The sequence below is a fragment of the Hermetia illucens genome, chromosome 6, assembly GCF_905115235.1.
Source record: "Hermetia illucens chromosome 6, iHerIll2.2.curated.20191125, whole genome shotgun sequence".
Classification (NCBI taxonomy): domain Eukaryota; kingdom Metazoa; phylum Arthropoda; class Insecta; order Diptera; family Stratiomyidae; genus Hermetia; species Hermetia illucens.
In genome coordinates this window covers 85,379,721-85,397,579 of record NC_051854.1, presented here as the reverse complement: position 1 = coordinate 85,397,579, position 17,859 = coordinate 85,379,721, and the positions used below count along the sequence as shown (strand labels likewise).

The window sequence follows — 17,859 nt, the reverse complement described above, 5'->3', positions numbered from 1 at the left end:
TCTGAGAAGCCATTTTGTATGCAACGAGAGCTCAGTTTATTTTCTTGAATTGTTTAAATTTCGACGGATTTCTGCCTCAATTCGCATTTCGTCCCCTCTCGGCCCCTTACCAGTGATTGTGAATAGTACTTATCTTACCTCGATTCTGTCCGTACAATAAGTATGAGCAGTAGACATTCTTCATCAAGAAATTAACGCATAATCAAAAACACAAAACGAAATGAAAAAACGCAGTCTATGTAAAGAAAAATCAACCTTAGTTTCTATATTAATAAATACTCAGCTTGTAACAATTAGTTTATACCAAGCAAGATAAATAATTTCCCAGGCCTGCAAGCCCTCAATATTCACTCCTAAACTCTAAACCTCCTTATCATATAATTCAGAGGGCCTCAACTCAATGCGCAGAACAAAAACAATTTCGTGAGACCGGAAGACAGCCCTCCAAATCCGAAGCCATAATTCTAGTTTTCGATCAAATTTCCACATTTTTCTTAGCATAATTGATAATATTATAATAATAGTAATTAATAACTATAGTATTTCGCTTAATGTTATTGTTTAGTGTTTTTAGAGAAATTATGTGACGCCCAGTTCAACGATGTTTTCCAGGAATTCGCCAATGCCTCGCTGAATTTCGAGCGAAAGTGCTCTCTAGCCTTATCCTCCGGCAAATCGAGTACCTGAAAATGCGAAATTGGAAAGATCGAATTTCATTTATGGCATTTGCAAATGGGCTAGGGGGACATACCAGTGTTTCCTTCAGATAGTTTAAATCTTTCTCAGATGATAGTTCGGGCAGTCCAGTTGACACCATCATGGCAAATAGTGATAATATAAGGCAACCGTGCTTTCGTAATATTAAAAATGCCTGAAATGGTAAATGGGCAATAGGATCGTTTTATTTAAGGATTTCAATAAGACCAGATTTTAACAATAGTATTGCGTGTTTACATTGACCGAATTCATGTTTGAACAAATAAACAAATTCTAACTTTTATGTCAATAAATTTCGTTTATTTTCCGTATTTGTATTTCGGCAGTCAATCCCAGAAATATCCTTAACCTAAATATCTACTATTTTAATCTAATTATCTTTATGACTGGGCTTTAATTATATCTTAACTAACATATCCCCTCTATGATATCAGTGAATACAGATCTGAGTGCGCGTTACCCATATCTGTATTTAACCGATGCTCCTGAGGCTCTTTTCCAATGAAGGAACTCTCGTAAGGGTCCAATTTGTTCCGGTTGACCTCTTGGCCGCGTTCGAGAGAAGTAACCTCCGAAGAATTTTTGGTTCCCTACATGAGGATGGACAATTCCATAGCCTACATAACGACAAAATCTATCCGTTGCCGTGGGCGGATCACCTAATCTATATGGATGAAGATGATCCAGCTGGAAAAGTCTATAAGAGCAATATCTAAGTAGAAAAAGAAGGAAAGGCAGACCCTGCCTGAGATGGAATGATGGTGTAGGCCAGGCCACCAGGCAGCTTTTAGGGATTGATGGACCTCGGCATGATGTCTGGAGTTCCTTATTAAGGCAGGCTTAGACCGGATACCGGTTGTTGGATCGTTGATGATGATTATGTTTTTTTAAAGATGAATCTGGGAACCATATGATTGCCAGACATCAGAGCCACCTGATGTTTGTCAAGGAATTTTCAGATGAGCACACTACCGTACGATTGGTCATCTTTCCATGCATCAATGGTATTAAGTCTATATGCGTCGCTAGCTGTTTTGCGTTCCACCTCCAAATGAATGGGAGAGCAGATTTACGACAGCTTCGAGTACCGCACTCTAGTAATACTACTTACTTGCTGTTAGCAAAGTTCACTTTCAATCACCAGAGGTTGCTTGGGATTAAATATGGATGTATAAATCCTATGAATTTGTTATTATGAAAGTCCCTACGTCTTACCTATCGCAGTCCTACAGCACCAAGGAGGATTTCTGATATTGTTCGTGGATATGCTACTTCCTCGATAGCTTGAAATCGAGACGTACTCCTAAACTTACGATTAGATCGTAAGGAAATGCTTATGCGAAGATTTTTGTGTCCTACAGGCGTCACAGCAAGATATTGAAGTTAGTTGCGATTTTGCTGTATCAAACCACCATCAGATGATGCTTTTGGTGTCGGATAATGAAATATAAATACTCCTACATTTAATCAAGGAGTCATTTCAGTTTTGACCATCGTTGTGATAACAGTGAATAAAAAGGAAAAAGGATGGAAAAGAGCCAAGAACGTCTACTTTTTCTGTATGAGTTCAAACTCGGTCATAAAGCAGCGGAGATGACCAAGAACATTAACAGCGCATTTGGAGCTGATACGGTAAGTGAACGAACCGCACGGCGGTGGTTCGAAAAATTCCGGTCAGGCGACGTAAACCTTCAAAATAAGCCACGTGGACATCCAGAACCATCGATTGACAACGACGAGCTGCGTTTGCTAGTCGAATCTGACACACATATTATTGCAAAGAAACTGGATGCACTATTCGACAGTTTCCCGGCACTTGAAACAACTTGGAAAGGTGAAAAAGCTCGACAAATGGGTTTCGCATGCCCTTAAGGAGCAAAACAAGCCGCTTCGAATGGAAATTTGCAGTTCTTTACACTCCCGCAACAGATGCGATCCCTTTTTGCACAGAATAGTGACATGTGATGAAAAGTGGATATTATACGTCAATCGTCGCCGATCAGTACAATAGCTAGATGGTGATGAGCCACCGAAGCATATGCCGAAACTGAGCCTCCATCCGAAGAAGGTAATGGTGATTGTTTGGTGGTCTATAGCTGGAGGTATTCACTATTCTTTTTTGGCAGAGGAGAGGAACGATAAATGCACAGAAATACTGTGCCCAACTCGAGGAAATGCACCAAAAATTGAGTATTCAACGGCCAAGATTAGTCAACAGAGATGGTATGATACTCTTTCACGACAATGCACGACCTCATGTATCCAGAACAACGGTTTAAAAGTTGAACGAATTGCAGTATGAGACTCTGCCTCATCCACCATATTCACCGAACCTTTCGCCAACCGACTACCACTTTTTTTAAGCATTTAGGTCATTTTTTGGCGAAAAAAAAATTTAGGAATGGAGAGGTCATCAAAATTGCCTTCGATGAGTTTATCAACACCCGAAAATTGGACTTCTACACGAAACTACATACATGCTCTTGTATCTCGCTGGGAGAAGTGTTTTAAATCGAATGGCACCTATTTCGACTAACTAAATAAATTTTTGTAATCTTTAGAGTCGTTTCAAATTTTAGTACCAAATCGGCCATTTCATGTGCAACAACCTAATATCAATTAACAGAGAAGATAATCGTCTCCCTGTAAGAAGGCATTGCGCCTCAACAGACTTCTGTCCGGTCAGTATATGGATCTTTCTCCACTCCAATATGTAAAGAATCCAACTATTTTAGGGTGGAAAACTCGAGAGTGTGTCTCTCCGATCAGAGTTGAATATTTTTCAGTCTAAATTTTGCTGTAGAGGCCTCCAATTGCTCCAGAGACCCCAGGACGGTCGACTGGAAGCTTGGTCAAGTTATCAATAATAAACTCTGCGATGTGTAAATTATCAACACTTGCACGACAGACGAGCTGAAGTCTAAAGTCGAAGCTCTGGAAAAATCATTCGAAACCGTCTTTGAAAACAGCAAGAAGGTGGTAGAGGGTTCAACACCCGATACAGGCACAAATACTGGCAATCACACAAAGATTGTCTGAAGAGATACAAGACAACCATTAATATTGCCAAGAAGCGGTCCTGATTGGATTGTTATAAAACTTTGAACCTTTGAAATTATCAAATCGGTAATTATCGAGAATAAAATCGGCTGGGCTATATACAGCTTCTGCGCATATAAATCTCCCAGCCCATATGGCATAACGCGCGCATATTTTTCATAACGAAAGCGGGGAAGCGGGACCATGAGTTATCTAAGGACGTTCGACCAATCAGCCTCAACTCTTTCCGTTGCAGATCCTAATGACCTGTCTTTAGCATTCAAATAAGAACGATTATAAAAACAGCGCCCTTCGCCCAAGTCTCAGCACGCCTACCTCAAAGGCAAAACAACAGAGAGCGCTATTCTTGCGGTGATTAGCATGGTTGAGTGGTCGCTCACGAGGAACTTTACTGTGGAATTTGTAGAACCGACGACGTCTTCCAAGGTTATGATACAGTATTCTACACCGACGGATAAAAAATAGTCGGAGGGGGCCAATGCGGGAATTTTCCCGAATATGCCCAGCCTGTCAAGTTTCACGCTTTTCCGGGATTCGACACTGTATTCCAAGCGAAAATACTGGTGGTATTGGAAAGATGTCGATAGCTGGGGCATGATCCGAGTCCCAAGCGAAACATAGCCATTCTGACCGACAGCCAGCGGTCCTTAAGGATTTGTACTCAGTGGCAACATTTTTTAGAATTGGTAGACTGGTACAGAGACGCGCTGAGCAGTCTAGATGGCACACTCAAAGTCACACTCCTCTAGGTTCCCGGTCACAGGACTGATGGACTGGCCAGATGGGGCTCTCCTTTTGTTAATACCTTGGTGGGCAAAATCGGCGTCCCGTTGACGAATGTCGGGAGCAGAACCTAATGGCATTACTTAGCAGCCGATGGCGAAGGCTCACCATCTGCACCAAGTCAACGAGAATTTGCCTATAACAAGACCCGATCGCAAGAGCTCTTGTGCCTGACATGTGTAAATGCATACAAGATTACGGCGGTTTACAGGAAGTATTAGCCTATCGAAGACTACCAAACTCGCCATACCCTACAATTCACATTGCAGAAGTTGCAGAAAGGAGGGAGGAACCCTTCCTTTGCGATTGCCCAGCTCTAGCTGGAGCCAGGCTACGCACACTAATCATTCTTTGAGCAGCTCAAGGAGATCTGTAGTTGCAAGATAGGAGAACTGCTATACTTCGTGAACGTCCAAAATACCCCCTGTAAGTGTGCGGTGGAAGTGTAGTTGCTAACGCCATTACCACTTTTCTTCGCAGAGGTATTTTCCTGGTCAATGGTCATTTAAATATGCGACGAAAGTCACCCCATATAATGCATATGTTTGGAGTTGCACAGTATGATTTCGTGTATCCGTTTCATATCGTTTCATTGATTTTTCAACTGTTATCGCCCAATATACAAGGCATCGCACATCAATGAGTTTCTTTAGTCCCGTTATTTAGTGTGCAAAAGCTGCACCTTAAATTGAAACAGGAGAGCAGCTCTGAATCAATTCTTAAATCTATAAACCGATTTAGTCTGAAGCCCGCTTCTGAGACCTCAGTAAGATACACCAAATTAATTTTGACAATTATACGCAGCGCTTGATGATTCCCAAAGTGGTTATCCCGATTCTAAATGTAGTCAATAGAATAACTTAGCACTTCGGTTACACAACTCTAAACTTTGGACGCCAGCTGCAAGGTGAAGTGTATTGCAGCTACTGGCACCATCCGGGCGTATATCACTTACCCGGAAAACCGTTTTTAAAATAGTACGTCACCTATCCCAGTCTGTAATAAAGGGCACAGAAATTGAACTTGTAGTTGAAGTAATTATTAGCAGATAAAGGTGACTCCAACTTATATTTCTCCGTCTTTTCGGAATCCCGGGAGAAAAGACGACTTTTATATAAATGATTCATAATGGGAGCCTGCGTCCTTGTTCAACAGATTCCTACAAATTCGTTTCTTAGAGCTGTCTTAAATACAGAATAACTCCAAAAAGTCATAGGATCAAGATTCCCAACACGGTTTGAAAACTAACTCAGGACAGCATCATTCGAAGTTGCACTCTAAAAACTTGCAATCTTCACCTGGAAGTAGCCAACAAAGAAAAAGGGGATATCTACCAAACCTTAGCCACAATAATCATGTCGAAGCCGGTTATCGAAATAAAATCGATCTTCAAGGAACCCCTACAAAAGGATTTCGACCTGTGATACTGGCGCACATGCAGGATTGTTTTCAAATGCTGAATGACCGCACACAACGGACTATTGCATACTGATGAGGTGACGCGATCCACATCACAGTATGTAACGCTTGGAAATTCAATTGTGTAGTAGAAGACGTTAACCCTTTCCAGGTAGCAATTATCTAACAAAAAGTGATAGAAAAGCAAATCAAGTCTTACCGTTTCACATAAATTTTGAAATTTTTGAAACTCCGCAGCTTCTCTGTCGGTGCGCCCTTTGTTGATAACATACACAAAATCATGTGTAAGGACGAAGGGTACTCGTTCCCTTCGTAAACCGAATTTTTCCTTAAAGTGGCCAAGAATATGGCCAAAGTCTATGTGGAAAAGCTGTGAATACAAATGAAAATATTTAAAAAGTTTACTGCAAATAACATCCAGTTGTCTTGAAACCTACCTGTCCGTTTGTCTTTACCATAATGTTATCTGAATGACGATCGGCAATGCCGAGAACATAAGTTGCCACACAATATCCTGCACAACTCAATGTGAATTCGTTTATTGCCTTTTCTAAATCCTTTTCTGATGAATTTTTGTCTTTAAGCCAACTATATAATGACCCTTTTTTGAACGGCGACGTTGCTGAGAACATTCCCTTTTCCTTTTGTATGTTGGCGATCGTTTCCGCATTTAATACAACTTCAATCATGCCCAATCTTCTTTCCATGCTGATACAGCCATAAATATTCATCCGAAAATCATATCTGTAAATGAAAAAAAAGAGAACACCGTTGCTATCGAGTATTCAACAACGTGAGAAACAGATTTTTACCCTTCAGATTTCCATATTTCATCCATGACTCTCAGCATTTGAAGGGTTAACATGTCTTGTCGCAAATCATCACCATTTTTGAAAATTATGAAAATGTCTTCCCCGTTCTTATCAGTGTTCTCAAAGGTGATATATAACGGCCGCATTTTTGAATCCATCACCTTACACTTGTCCGTTCTGAAATCGAAAAACGTAAAAACTCTAATTTGGATCGAACAAATTAAAGATAATTTCCATACTTAAGCGTTTTGCAGCGATAGCTCGGATTCAGCGGACTCAGCACATTCTCGAACACTCTTGTATTCTTCTCCTTCACTAAAAAGTCATTCACTAACGATCGAATTTTATCACGACTACCGCTCGCCTTTTTGGCAATTTCCGAGCCTTGCTTCAGCTTCTCCAGACATTCCACCTGCTTCAAGAGTATCGGTACATGCTCAGGACTCCCTCGAAGGTACGCTTCTAATATCAGACCGAAACGGATTTGAACGGCAGGCACTTGCATTTCTGAACGAAGATGCCAGAAAAAATAATGACCGATACGTCGATTGCGTAATGCACGTGTGATTAAAAATTCCACTAATTCACAGTCTAAATAAGATTCGTGTTTAATTGCTTGAACTAATTGCAGTAAATAGAGCAGTAGCTCTTCGTCACTGTAAAAAAAGGATGTTTATGTTTCAATTTTTAAAGGTTATATACCATGTGTAGCAAATTACCGTAAATCTCGAAGATTATTTACTGCAAATGCTCTCACTGACGGGTCGGCGTAAGCATAGTCTAGCAATTCCAGCGATCTCTCAATGGATAATTTCGGCCAACGGGTAAGCAAGTTACACATTTCCGCTACTTCGTCTCGGTTTTTCCATTCCATACAATGCAGGAGAAATGGCAGGCCTTCCGGTTCAATGCATAAGCAATCCAACCTAATAAGGGTTAATTACAAATTGGCATACATGTCGGTATGTGCATGAAATTATCTTAATCTTAGTTGAATATAAGGCAGCCAACGTCGAGGGAGCAACTATGCAAGGCGGCATACACTTAACATCGACGGTCCTCAGTCGATTTGAACCCAATATTATTCATTTGTAACTACTGGTCGGATCCCCGGCACATAGCTTTAATATGTTTTGGTTTGTAGTTTTTTTTTTAATTTTTGTTTGCCTGATTTCGGAATTGAAAGATTATTTTTGGAAATTGAATGCCATGTAGGTTGGGGTTTAAGAATACATACGTAGGAGGTAACTGAGAGGGATAGACGGGGATAAAACTTTACTGCTACCGAAACGTCAACAATGCCTGGGATAGGGACTGATCTCAAGGCAAAGACCTTTGGCTATCGAAAACAAACTATGATTGGTTTCTGGAATAATGTGCGCATGCTCATCGACAGCGACATCAAGGGTCCCCCGAATGCTCGCTTTCTCCAACTCGAGTGAAAATTCTAACGATATAAGCTGGACATTCTAGGCCTAAGCAAAGTAAGATGGTAGGACTCTGGAGAGTCCTCCTCTCTCTCTCTTGCGCCAATGTGCTTTTGTACTCTGAGAAGCCAATTGGTAGCAGACGCGAATCTGGGGTTGGGTTTTTTCTTACGGTTACCGCAAAGAACGCTATCTTGACTTGGGAGCCGGTTTTTGAGAGGATTCTGACTGCAAGATTCCCGTCCAGGTTAAGGAGTATCGCAATTGTCCAGTGCAAGGCACCAGCGGAGAATTCCGATGTAGTGGAGAAGGATGCTTTCTATGAACAATTAACACAGTTCAGGAGAGACTTCCTAAGGGTGACATTGTGATTGTGATGAATGATATCAATGCCACGGTGGGCTCTAAGAACACCTTGCTCAGACATGGGGTCGGTCTTGGCGATCACAACGATAATGTTGAGAGGTTTCTGAATTTTTGCAGTTTCCACCGCCTCGTCATTGGTTGCACGAGCACAAAATCTGCCAGATCGACCTTTTTGCGATCAGCAATAGATTTAGGAACTGTCTCTTGGATTTGCGTAACAAGAGAGGTGTTGACATCGGCCTCGAAAGGTATCACCATTTCTCTCAGAGACCTCCTCAAGTTCAACAACGCCCGCTTGATTGATCCTGTCACTCGACAGTAGGAACGCTATCTTGCTTATCGAACGACAGATACCCTGAGTAATCCGACTGAGAATATCGGTGAGCATTGGGTCGCCATAGAAGTAGACCAATTGAACGGAAGAGATTGAAGGCTGTGCAAAACCGAAGAAGTCCAAAGTAATGTGCACCGAGACAAAAGGGAATTTACTATTGCACTGGGTAAGGGAAACGGAAGATGCCCCAGAACGCAATGATTTCAGAAATATTTACCGCATCATGAAGGAACTTACATGTCATCGCAACGTTAGCGGTCAATTCCTCATCCACGATGATGAGCAACTGAAGAGGTATAAAGAACACTTCACCACGGCTCTTAACCCTACCACATTCGGTGAAGTTCCTAATCTTGCGTATGAAATGGCTGGTCATCGTAACATGCGGATACGGACTGTTCCTCCAAGCAGAAGAGAAATCAAGTCGTTCCATAGAGCACTTGACATAAAACAGTGAAAAAAGAATGGGGGCGACTGGGAAAGTCGTGGGGGAGCCAAAGCGCATTTCAGGTCATGGCGCGCAGGCATCGTTAACGCACAACACCCCACCAAGGGGTGAATGGTAACCATATATATATATTTTAATAACATTCTGATTGATATCTTTGCAGCAGCATTTCTTATTATTTAACTCCTTGTAAGGGATCCTCCTGACCTTTGACCTGGTGATCAAAGGGTAGTATCGGACCCAGGGCGAAATGTGGATTGGTACTCACGATGGAGCATAAAATCTGAGAAACGCCTGCTGAACCAACACCAACAGCTCTACTACCAAACCTTATCACCACCTCCACGTGGTAATCGGTGGGAACTCTTTCTTTACGAAAATCTGCAGACGGAGAAGGATGAAAGCGAGTCTCCCGCGCCTAAAAACGGGACAAATTGTACCAACTGGTCCTCCAGGTTGGGCGTTGGATAGGGCTGACAACCCTACACGGAAAACAACTTGTTACGAAGCCACAACAGGAGCCTCGGACTGGATGGATAACACAACGACGAACCCGGCAACGACAAAGGAATAACAATTTGCGCGTTTTCTCATGGAACGTGCGCTCCCTGTACAGAAATGGAGCTGCCAAGCAGCTAGCCCATATCCTGTCCCAATATAGGGCTGATGTAGCAACGTTACAGGAGATGCGTTGGACAGAGACCGGTTTCCTGGAGAAGAGTCGCTACACCATATATTATAGTGGCCACCAAGTAGACCATGTGCCCGGAGTAGGTTTTTTAGTCAGCCAAAAAATGAAACCTGCTGTTATCGGCTTTGGAAACATAAGTGAACGAATATGCACTCTGCGCTTGCGAGGTAAATTTAGAAATATAAGCCTCATTAACGTCCACGCCCCTACAGAGGAGACTGCAGAGTCAGAGAAGGATATCTTCTACGAGGCAGTTGAGCGGATCCTGGAAGCCAGTCCCAAGTATGATATCAAAATCATACTTGGGGATTTTAACAGCCAAATAGGAACGGACGCCGTATTCAGGCGATACGTTGGCTCTCATAGCTTACATCAAAATACAAATGATAACGGACTGCGGATTATCCAATAAGCAGTGTCACACGAAATGTTTGTTGGAACATTTGCTGGTTTGCGCGGAAAGCGGTCCACAAACATACGTGGGCTTCTCCAGACGGGACCACTTTAAACCAAATTGAACACGTGTTGATCGAACGCCGCTTCCTCTCACCTTTGATGAATGTCAGAACAAAAGGAGGGCCAATTTAGACTCGGATCACTATCTCGTTTTTATGGTGCGCCGAGCTCGAATAACAACATCAACCAGAATCCCTTGACAATACAACCCTCCGCAACATGGAATTACAGCCGAATTGGTTAAATATGGAGGCGACCAATTACACCAAGTGGTTCATCAACTTGTGCTCAAGATGTGGAACAGAGAATCAATGCTGACGACTGGCAAAGAGGCATTATCTGTCTCATACATAAAAAGTGAGATATCACACAGTGTAGAAATTATAGAGGTATCACGTTGCTGAGGCCGGATAGTCCCATACGCCCAGGGGATCATGCGTCTTCTTTAACCTGGTCCTCGAGACAATGATCTGTGATGCTGAGGTAAATGCAAGAGGTACGATCCTCTTCAAGTCCACCCAACTACTGGCCTATGCTGACGATATCGACATCATGGGAAGAATCACCCGAGACGTACAAACTGCCTTCATCCAGATCGAGCAGGCGGCGCGAGATTTTGGGCTGCACATCAATGAAGGCAAGTCGAAATATATGATGGCAACGTCAGCACCGAAAACCAACCAACCAACAACATCAAACCGCACTGGTCAAACGGGAAGAGTAAAGATAGGAGAATACAACTTTGAGACCGTTGATAATTTCTCTTATGTAGGATCGAAAATCACAACCGATAATAGCTAAGATGATGAAATGATGATGTTGGTAGCCAACAGAGACTATTTCAGCTTACAAAAACTGTTCCGTTCGAAACGTCTCATAATCGGGTCAAAGCTCTTACTGTACAAGACTATGATCTTGCCAGTCCTTATGTATTCCTCGGAGACTTGGGTTCTTAGCAAAAAAAAAACGGCGAACTCTTGGTCGCGTTCGAGAGAAGAATCCTCCGAAGAATATTTGACCCCCTACATGAGGATTCCGTAGCTTACATAACGACGAAATCTATGGACGATACCACGACCGTCTGGTCGTGGATAAAATCCGGCTCAACAGGTTGCGGTGGGCAGGTCACGTAATCCGTATGGATGAGGATGATCCAGCCCGGAAAGTGTATAAGGGCTATATTTATGGTAGAAAAGGAAGACGAAGTAGGCCCTGCCTGAGATGGAACGGTGGCGTAGGCCAGGGCGCCAGGCAGTTTCTAGGAATATCGAATTGGTGGATCTCGGCGCAAAACCGGTGCATCTAGAGTTCCTTATTAAGGCAGGCCTGGACCGAATACCAGTTGTTGCGCCTTTGATGATGATGATGAATGTTGACGATGTAATGGATTTTAACAGGATCTTGAAAGAAAACCTAATATGCGTGGGGCACAACCTGCGTGCGCCCTGCCAAATACTCTACTTATAGAAAAACATATAACATAACGTAACAAATTCAATCTCTCACCTCCGGAAATTTATTTTGAGGAAAACATATATTTACTTCCGTATTAGATAAGATCCGAAATATATATGGCTCCGTCAATGACAGGGTAGTATTACACCGATTGGGGGTTTTTATTTATCTTGTAAAAATGAATGTTCTAATTCCTACCGAAATCAAGGACTAATTTAAGAATTTTTCGTTCCTGCAGACACCCAGAATTCATAGCTGCTATCTATTCTCACCCATGTATGTTTAAACTTCTGTCAAGGTGCCTTTATCCATTTCATTTAAAAAAAATATCTTAGACTTACCTTTTCGCCCACACTGCATTTCTCTCTTGGTCGTGCACCTCATGCATCCGGTCATTACTTAGAAACGGCGCCAATATCTCTGTTATAGTTCTCGTGTCCTGAGCACTGTCGCGATTCAGACACTTCTTGCTGACATGATTCTCCGCATAATGTAGAACCGTTTCCTTTGATGGGTACATTATGGTCTTGTCTACTCCATAACTTTAATAGGAAAATTACACACAAATGAAAATTTACAATTCTCTGAAATCCTCAAAAGCAACTCACTTGTGGAATGTTAAATTCATTACGGCACATTCGTCCGTTCTTGGATTCGATTCGATGGTACCCAAGAAATGCAACAATTCGTCCGATTGGATGTCTTCGGCGTAAGTCCATGTATACAGTGTAATGTTTCCACTCTTCAGTCGGTTTTTGTAGTCGAATATTGTTGTATTGACCCATACTAGTGGATTCATATACAATTCTTTGCTGTCTTTAACTCGGCGCGCTTTCGTCCCACTTGTCTTCGTTGACTTTGTGATTTCGTAGACAACCAAGCAAAGCCGGGCCATCCGCGGTATACTCTCAACTTTAATGTCAAACACTAAATCCTCATTGAATTCCACCGACTTTGAAGAATTGATTGATATTTCTTTAGTTTTTATTGGAGCGCAAAGCGATTGATCGCCATGATATAAGCCCAAGTGGACTACGATCTGAAAGAGGGAATAGCACAGATTTTTGTATTTACGTAGACTGCTAGGAGGGGCGAGGGAAAGTACTCACGCCATCCGTTCGGGTCACATCACAGTTCAGTTTCTCAATTGAGCTCAGGCGAATCTGAAATTTGTCCGGAATATCCCACGATGATATGTAGTTTGTGGTGATCGCTGAGCTTGGCGGGGGAAACTTGTATTTTTCTTTGACCGCCGAATTCGGGATATCCAGGGTCTGAATGAGTTTCATTACTAGTACCGGGACGAGATCTCGTGAGACAGTTTCCTGTGAATAAACCAACCACATTTGCAGTGACCCTTTACAAAGAAAGACATTTTTCACCAAACCTGGATAAAGGTGAATTGACAGAGAGGGTAGTTGCCGAAAAGGTATTCATCCCGCCCAGATACTTTCAGTATGTAGTCCTTTGTCCGCAGCTTGTCGGCCGCCATATTCGTGCGGTTCATCTTCTGGAACGTGATTTCCTTGAGTTCCTCTGGCGTGTACTCGAACTTCACCATCATCCCGAACGAAGTCTCGTTTTCTAGCTTCACAGCGACAAAGAAGCCATCGTTCTGAAGCCGCACCCTAATAATGTCCGGCATCTGGGGTGACTTGGCTAGTCGCAAGGGATAGTGATACAGTAGCTTATCCAGCAAATTCATTTTGCTCCGCATGTAAGAGGTCTCCTCGCCCAGTCTCGCCATTTTGTGGCGAAAGTCCTCTACTTCCTCATTCTTCAGGGTCTGGTAGTCTTCCAGGGACTTGCCAATCAAGTTGCCGATATCTTTACAGATTTTGTAGTCGGAGAGCGCTTCAGTCAGCTCGCGCTTCTCCGCCACTTGTATCATACAAAAATAAGGCTGAACATCACAAAGGCGTTTGGATTCGTCGATGTCTTCGTCGAATTGTGCAAACTGCGAGATTACAGTTATCGTATACCTTTCTTTTTCGCCCAGTAGTCTGCTGAACGGCAGCTGGCCCGCCACATTCCATAGTTCCTGTAAACAAGTGAACAGTCATCAAGTGAGTAAGCATTGAGCTTGGGGGGTCTGGGCCTGTTATCACCTCTTTTATTTCTTTTATGGTCGCGTTGGGGACACTCGGCAAGTCAACAACGATTCCGTTGGGCAGCAAGCACGTAAGCTGCACCCGCTCGGGCGTATCGCGATGCCAGAAATCATACCGCAGCGACTGGCCGAAGTCCAGCTGAGTCGCTACAACTGAAACCATACTCGAATGCGATTCTTGTAAAGTTTTAGTCGAAATTCAAAGACATGACAAACTTCAGCTTGACATTTTTTACTTTTTTTTGTGGCTCGAACGGACGATTTGTCAATCCATACTACCGTCGTTTCCCCTGTGTTCAGGCAATCGCGACGGCCCTTCTCGGTTGTGACGACACTACCAAGTCGCGCGCTCCACTTCAGACGTAATATGTTGCGACTTCTTTTGATTAAACTCCGTAAAAACCGTGTTTATCGACGGAACTCCCGATCCCGTACCAGTCTACAACATCATATGCAATCAGTCCTGCCAAAACACCGCCGCGAATTGATCCGAAATACCAACTGTGAGTGTGGTGACTATGGGCGGTGAAAACGTACTAGATGGAAACATCCGCTTGGATAAACGGTCGAGAAATTCAGTTACTGCTGTATGAAGTAAATATTTGGTGGTCGCTTTGGCCATCTCAGAATGGAAAATGGCAATGGGTAACTAGTTGGCAGTTTTAGATGTCTATTTAGGAGATAAGTTCTGAAAAGGAGTGCACAACATAAAATGGGAGACACTGTTTGTCGATTAAACACGTTACTCATATCTGCTTTCATCGATCACAATTTGTTAAATTACTTTCGTTCTTGGACAAAATAATTAAAACCCTCTCGAATCTTAACGATTGGACAGTTTTCTATCAAATTATGCATTGAGCAATTTTCTTTCATCTTGAAGTAGAAAAAAGTACACGTATAATCCACCTGGGGTACCCGAATACCCCTATACAAAGTTCATGTGATTAATGGATTATATCATAAAGCAAATGTCTTTCTAGACAAAAAAAAAATGAAAATAGATATTAGACAAATAAATTTAGATAGATTTTATTCATTTGTGGTTGTTTATGTAGTATATATGTGAATACAATAATTATAACTCGGCCGTAGCTGGTCCCAAGCTCGGTTATGAAAGGAGGAGGGGTGGATAGCTTCAGTCTGAATGGCTGTACGCCACCGCAGCGTCTCAGGGAGTAGGTGAGGAAAGTGCAGGAACTTTGCAGTCTTGCAGATTACTCACTGAGGAAGCTATCCGAACATCTGGCAGTTAGGTATAAAATACAAATCCATCTATGAGAAGAAGAAGGAATTTAAGGTCCGGTACGGATAACCGGCGGGAGTCGTCTGACTTGGTGACTGGGTCGGGGTCTGGCAATGGACAGCACGGCGTCGAAACCGCTAGTCGTGGGGCGGTTTGACGTCTAGGCGCCACGACGGCTAGGAGCACAGCTCCGCCTGCTGCAGCTGTTTCGCCACAAACTATGGCGACCACTTCAGCAGGTTCGCGTAGGCAGCGAAATGGACTGAAGAAATGAACCTCTTCATCATCCGCTCCTACTACGAAATAACGGCGGGGGCGGGTACAACATCTTACCGGCCCTTGTTGCATCAGAGATTCGTCAAGCATTTCACCCAATTCACACGCACCGTACAGCGAGTCGCAGACAAGTACCGCTTTATTACTCGCAGCGACACAATCCCGGCCACCATCAGGGAACGTGTTCGACTTGAGGTCATCGGGGAAACTGGTGACCAAGAGTCGATGAGGGCAGAGGCGGCGGCATCAACAACACCGCGCCGCTCTGCTGAGGTTCGGGGCGAATTCCAAAGAGCATGTATAGAATTCTCAGATATGGATCCTTTGCATAGACCAGGTATTCCCAGGCTCTATGCATCTCCAGTAACTCCGGCAATTCTATCTCAAATCAATGATGAGATTGCATCTCGACTGTATGCTGATATGTCGCTGCTGCAACTACAATCACTTGTATATTGTAGTGCAGTTGCGGCTATCAGATTGCACGGTTAGAAGATTCGCTTTCGTGTTATTGGTTTGAGTGACCAAAGAGATCTACCATGGAAAATTTGTCTGAAACGTCGGCGGGACTCACTAAGGCAGGACATTGCTAGACTGATTCAGATCAGCACTGGCAATGCCAGCAGACGGGTGAGAAATAAAGTGCAGAGGGTTTACCGGAACTATGCCATCCCCTGTGAGACACCCGTTGTTGAAATTCTGGACACACTAAAACAGAAACTTTCTGTCATATACAGTCGGTATGGCGAAAGTCATTCCAGACGTATCCAGAATGCAACATACGCGAGGAACCAGCGGAGCTTTTTCAGATCTCTCAACGAATCCTAGACAGAGCAGTGTTCGGTGACAGAAGTGAAAAAATTCTGGGGTGGACTTTGGGGGTTACCCACCCAGCATGCTAATCATGCTGAGTGGATCACCGCTGAAGGCACCTGCCATGCCAATACGCCTGGCATGAATTTTGCAGATGTTACCGAAGAGGAAGTTCGACGGGCCATAAACAGCTCAAAGAACTGGAGGGGTCCAGGTCTGGATCGGGTGCAGAATTTCTGGTATAAGAAATTTACCAGCGTACATAGTCGGTTGGCACGCAGTATAAATGAGGTCATGAGTCGGCCGGAGGAATTTCCATCCTTCCTCACTGCGGGGATTACCTACCTTATCCCTAAGAAGGACACGATGCAGGAAACCGCAGACACAAGACCGATTACTTACTTACCAACCCTCTACAAACTCATAACGTCCATTATTAGTGGAAGGTCAATGCGCACCTTGAGACCAACAACATTCTGTCGGAGGAGCAGAAGGGCTGCCGAGTTGGGTCAAGGGGTTGCAAAGAGCAACTTATTATCGACTCGGTAGATGTAGGACAAGCAACTAGAGGCCAAAGAAACCTCTTTATTTAGCTTTATCGATTATGCCAAGGCTTTCGATAGCGTCCCGCATACTTGATTAATTGATGTTCTACATCTGTATCGCATTGATACGAAACTAATAAAGTTTTTGGCGACAGTCATGGAAGGGTGGAATACCACCTTATCAGTGCTTATACCTCAGAGAACATCCGTATAGGGAGAGGCATCTTCCAGGGGGATTCGTTGAATCCCCTTTGGTTTTGTATGGTTCTGAACCCCCTTTCATGGCTACTGAATGATGCTAGAGGGCATGGTTTCGCAATCAGAAATGGCCTACGTGCTAAGTGTGAGTTAACACACTTGATGTACTTAGATGATATCAAGCTGTATACCGGTACTGACGACCATCTTAGAAGTCTGTTGCGAATAATAGACATGTTCAGCCGTGATATTCGCAAAGGTTATCACGAGCCGCATGCCGAACATAGCATTGGTGACTTCCACATCGAAGCTATGACAGACTTTTTAGAAATTCTGCAAAAAAAAACAATGCTCGAGTTGGTGAAATAAAGGATGCTCTACTGTCCGAATTCCTGTGTCGTCGCATTTCTCGGGGAAAAATAAGATAAGCGCATTGAATGTATTCGCTTTCCCTTCACTGGCTTATGGATTCGAAGTATTGCCGTGGACAAAAACCGATCTGGAAAACGTCCAGCGGCGGATACGGACTACTTTGTCCGAATTCCGAATGCATCATACAAACTGTGCCGTGGAGTGGAAGGATGTGCCTCGTGACATCGGAAGTAGGGGCGTGGTTGACGTGGCAGCACAACATTACCGCCATATCGACTCGCTGCGCACTTATTTTTACAGCAGAGAGGAGGCGAGTCCCTTGAATGCGGCT

General features: G+C 43.3%; 1 protein-coding gene across 1 annotated transcript; it reads right to left on the bottom strand.

Moving 5' to 3' along the window:
• Positions 1-236: 236 nt before the first annotated feature.
• Positions 237-14,556, bottom strand: LOC119659423 (phosphatidylinositol 4,5-bisphosphate 3-kinase catalytic subunit delta isoform). Its single transcript, XM_038067500.1, has 12 exons — positions 14,077-14,556; positions 13,356-14,009; positions 13,078-13,293; positions 12,577-13,007; positions 12,310-12,510; positions 7,511-7,717; positions 7,031-7,447; positions 6,792-6,968; positions 6,417-6,723; positions 6,179-6,349; positions 752-871; positions 237-683 (listed from the first exon to the last, which is right to left on the bottom strand). The coding sequence occupies exons 1-12, from the start codon at positions 14,239-14,241 to the stop codon at positions 555-557; spliced, it is 3,195 nt and encodes a 1,064-aa protein (XP_037923428.1). The 5' UTR covers positions 14,242-14,556; the 3' UTR covers positions 237-554.
• Positions 14,557-17,859: the final 3,303 nt, after the last annotated feature.

Coding starts and splice junctions, on each gene's coding strand:
- LOC119659423 (XM_038067500.1), bottom strand. CDS start 14,241: ATGGTTTCAGTTGTAGCGACTCAGCTGGACTTCGGCCAGTCGCTGCGG. Junction 14,010..14,076: donor CCATAAAAGAAATAAAAGAG/GTGATAACAGGC, acceptor ACTTGTTTACAG/GAACTATGGAATGTGGCGGG. Junction 6,350..6,416: donor TGGTAAAGACAAACGGACAG/GTAGGTTTCAAG, acceptor TTGTATTCACAG/CTTTTCCACATAGACTTTGG.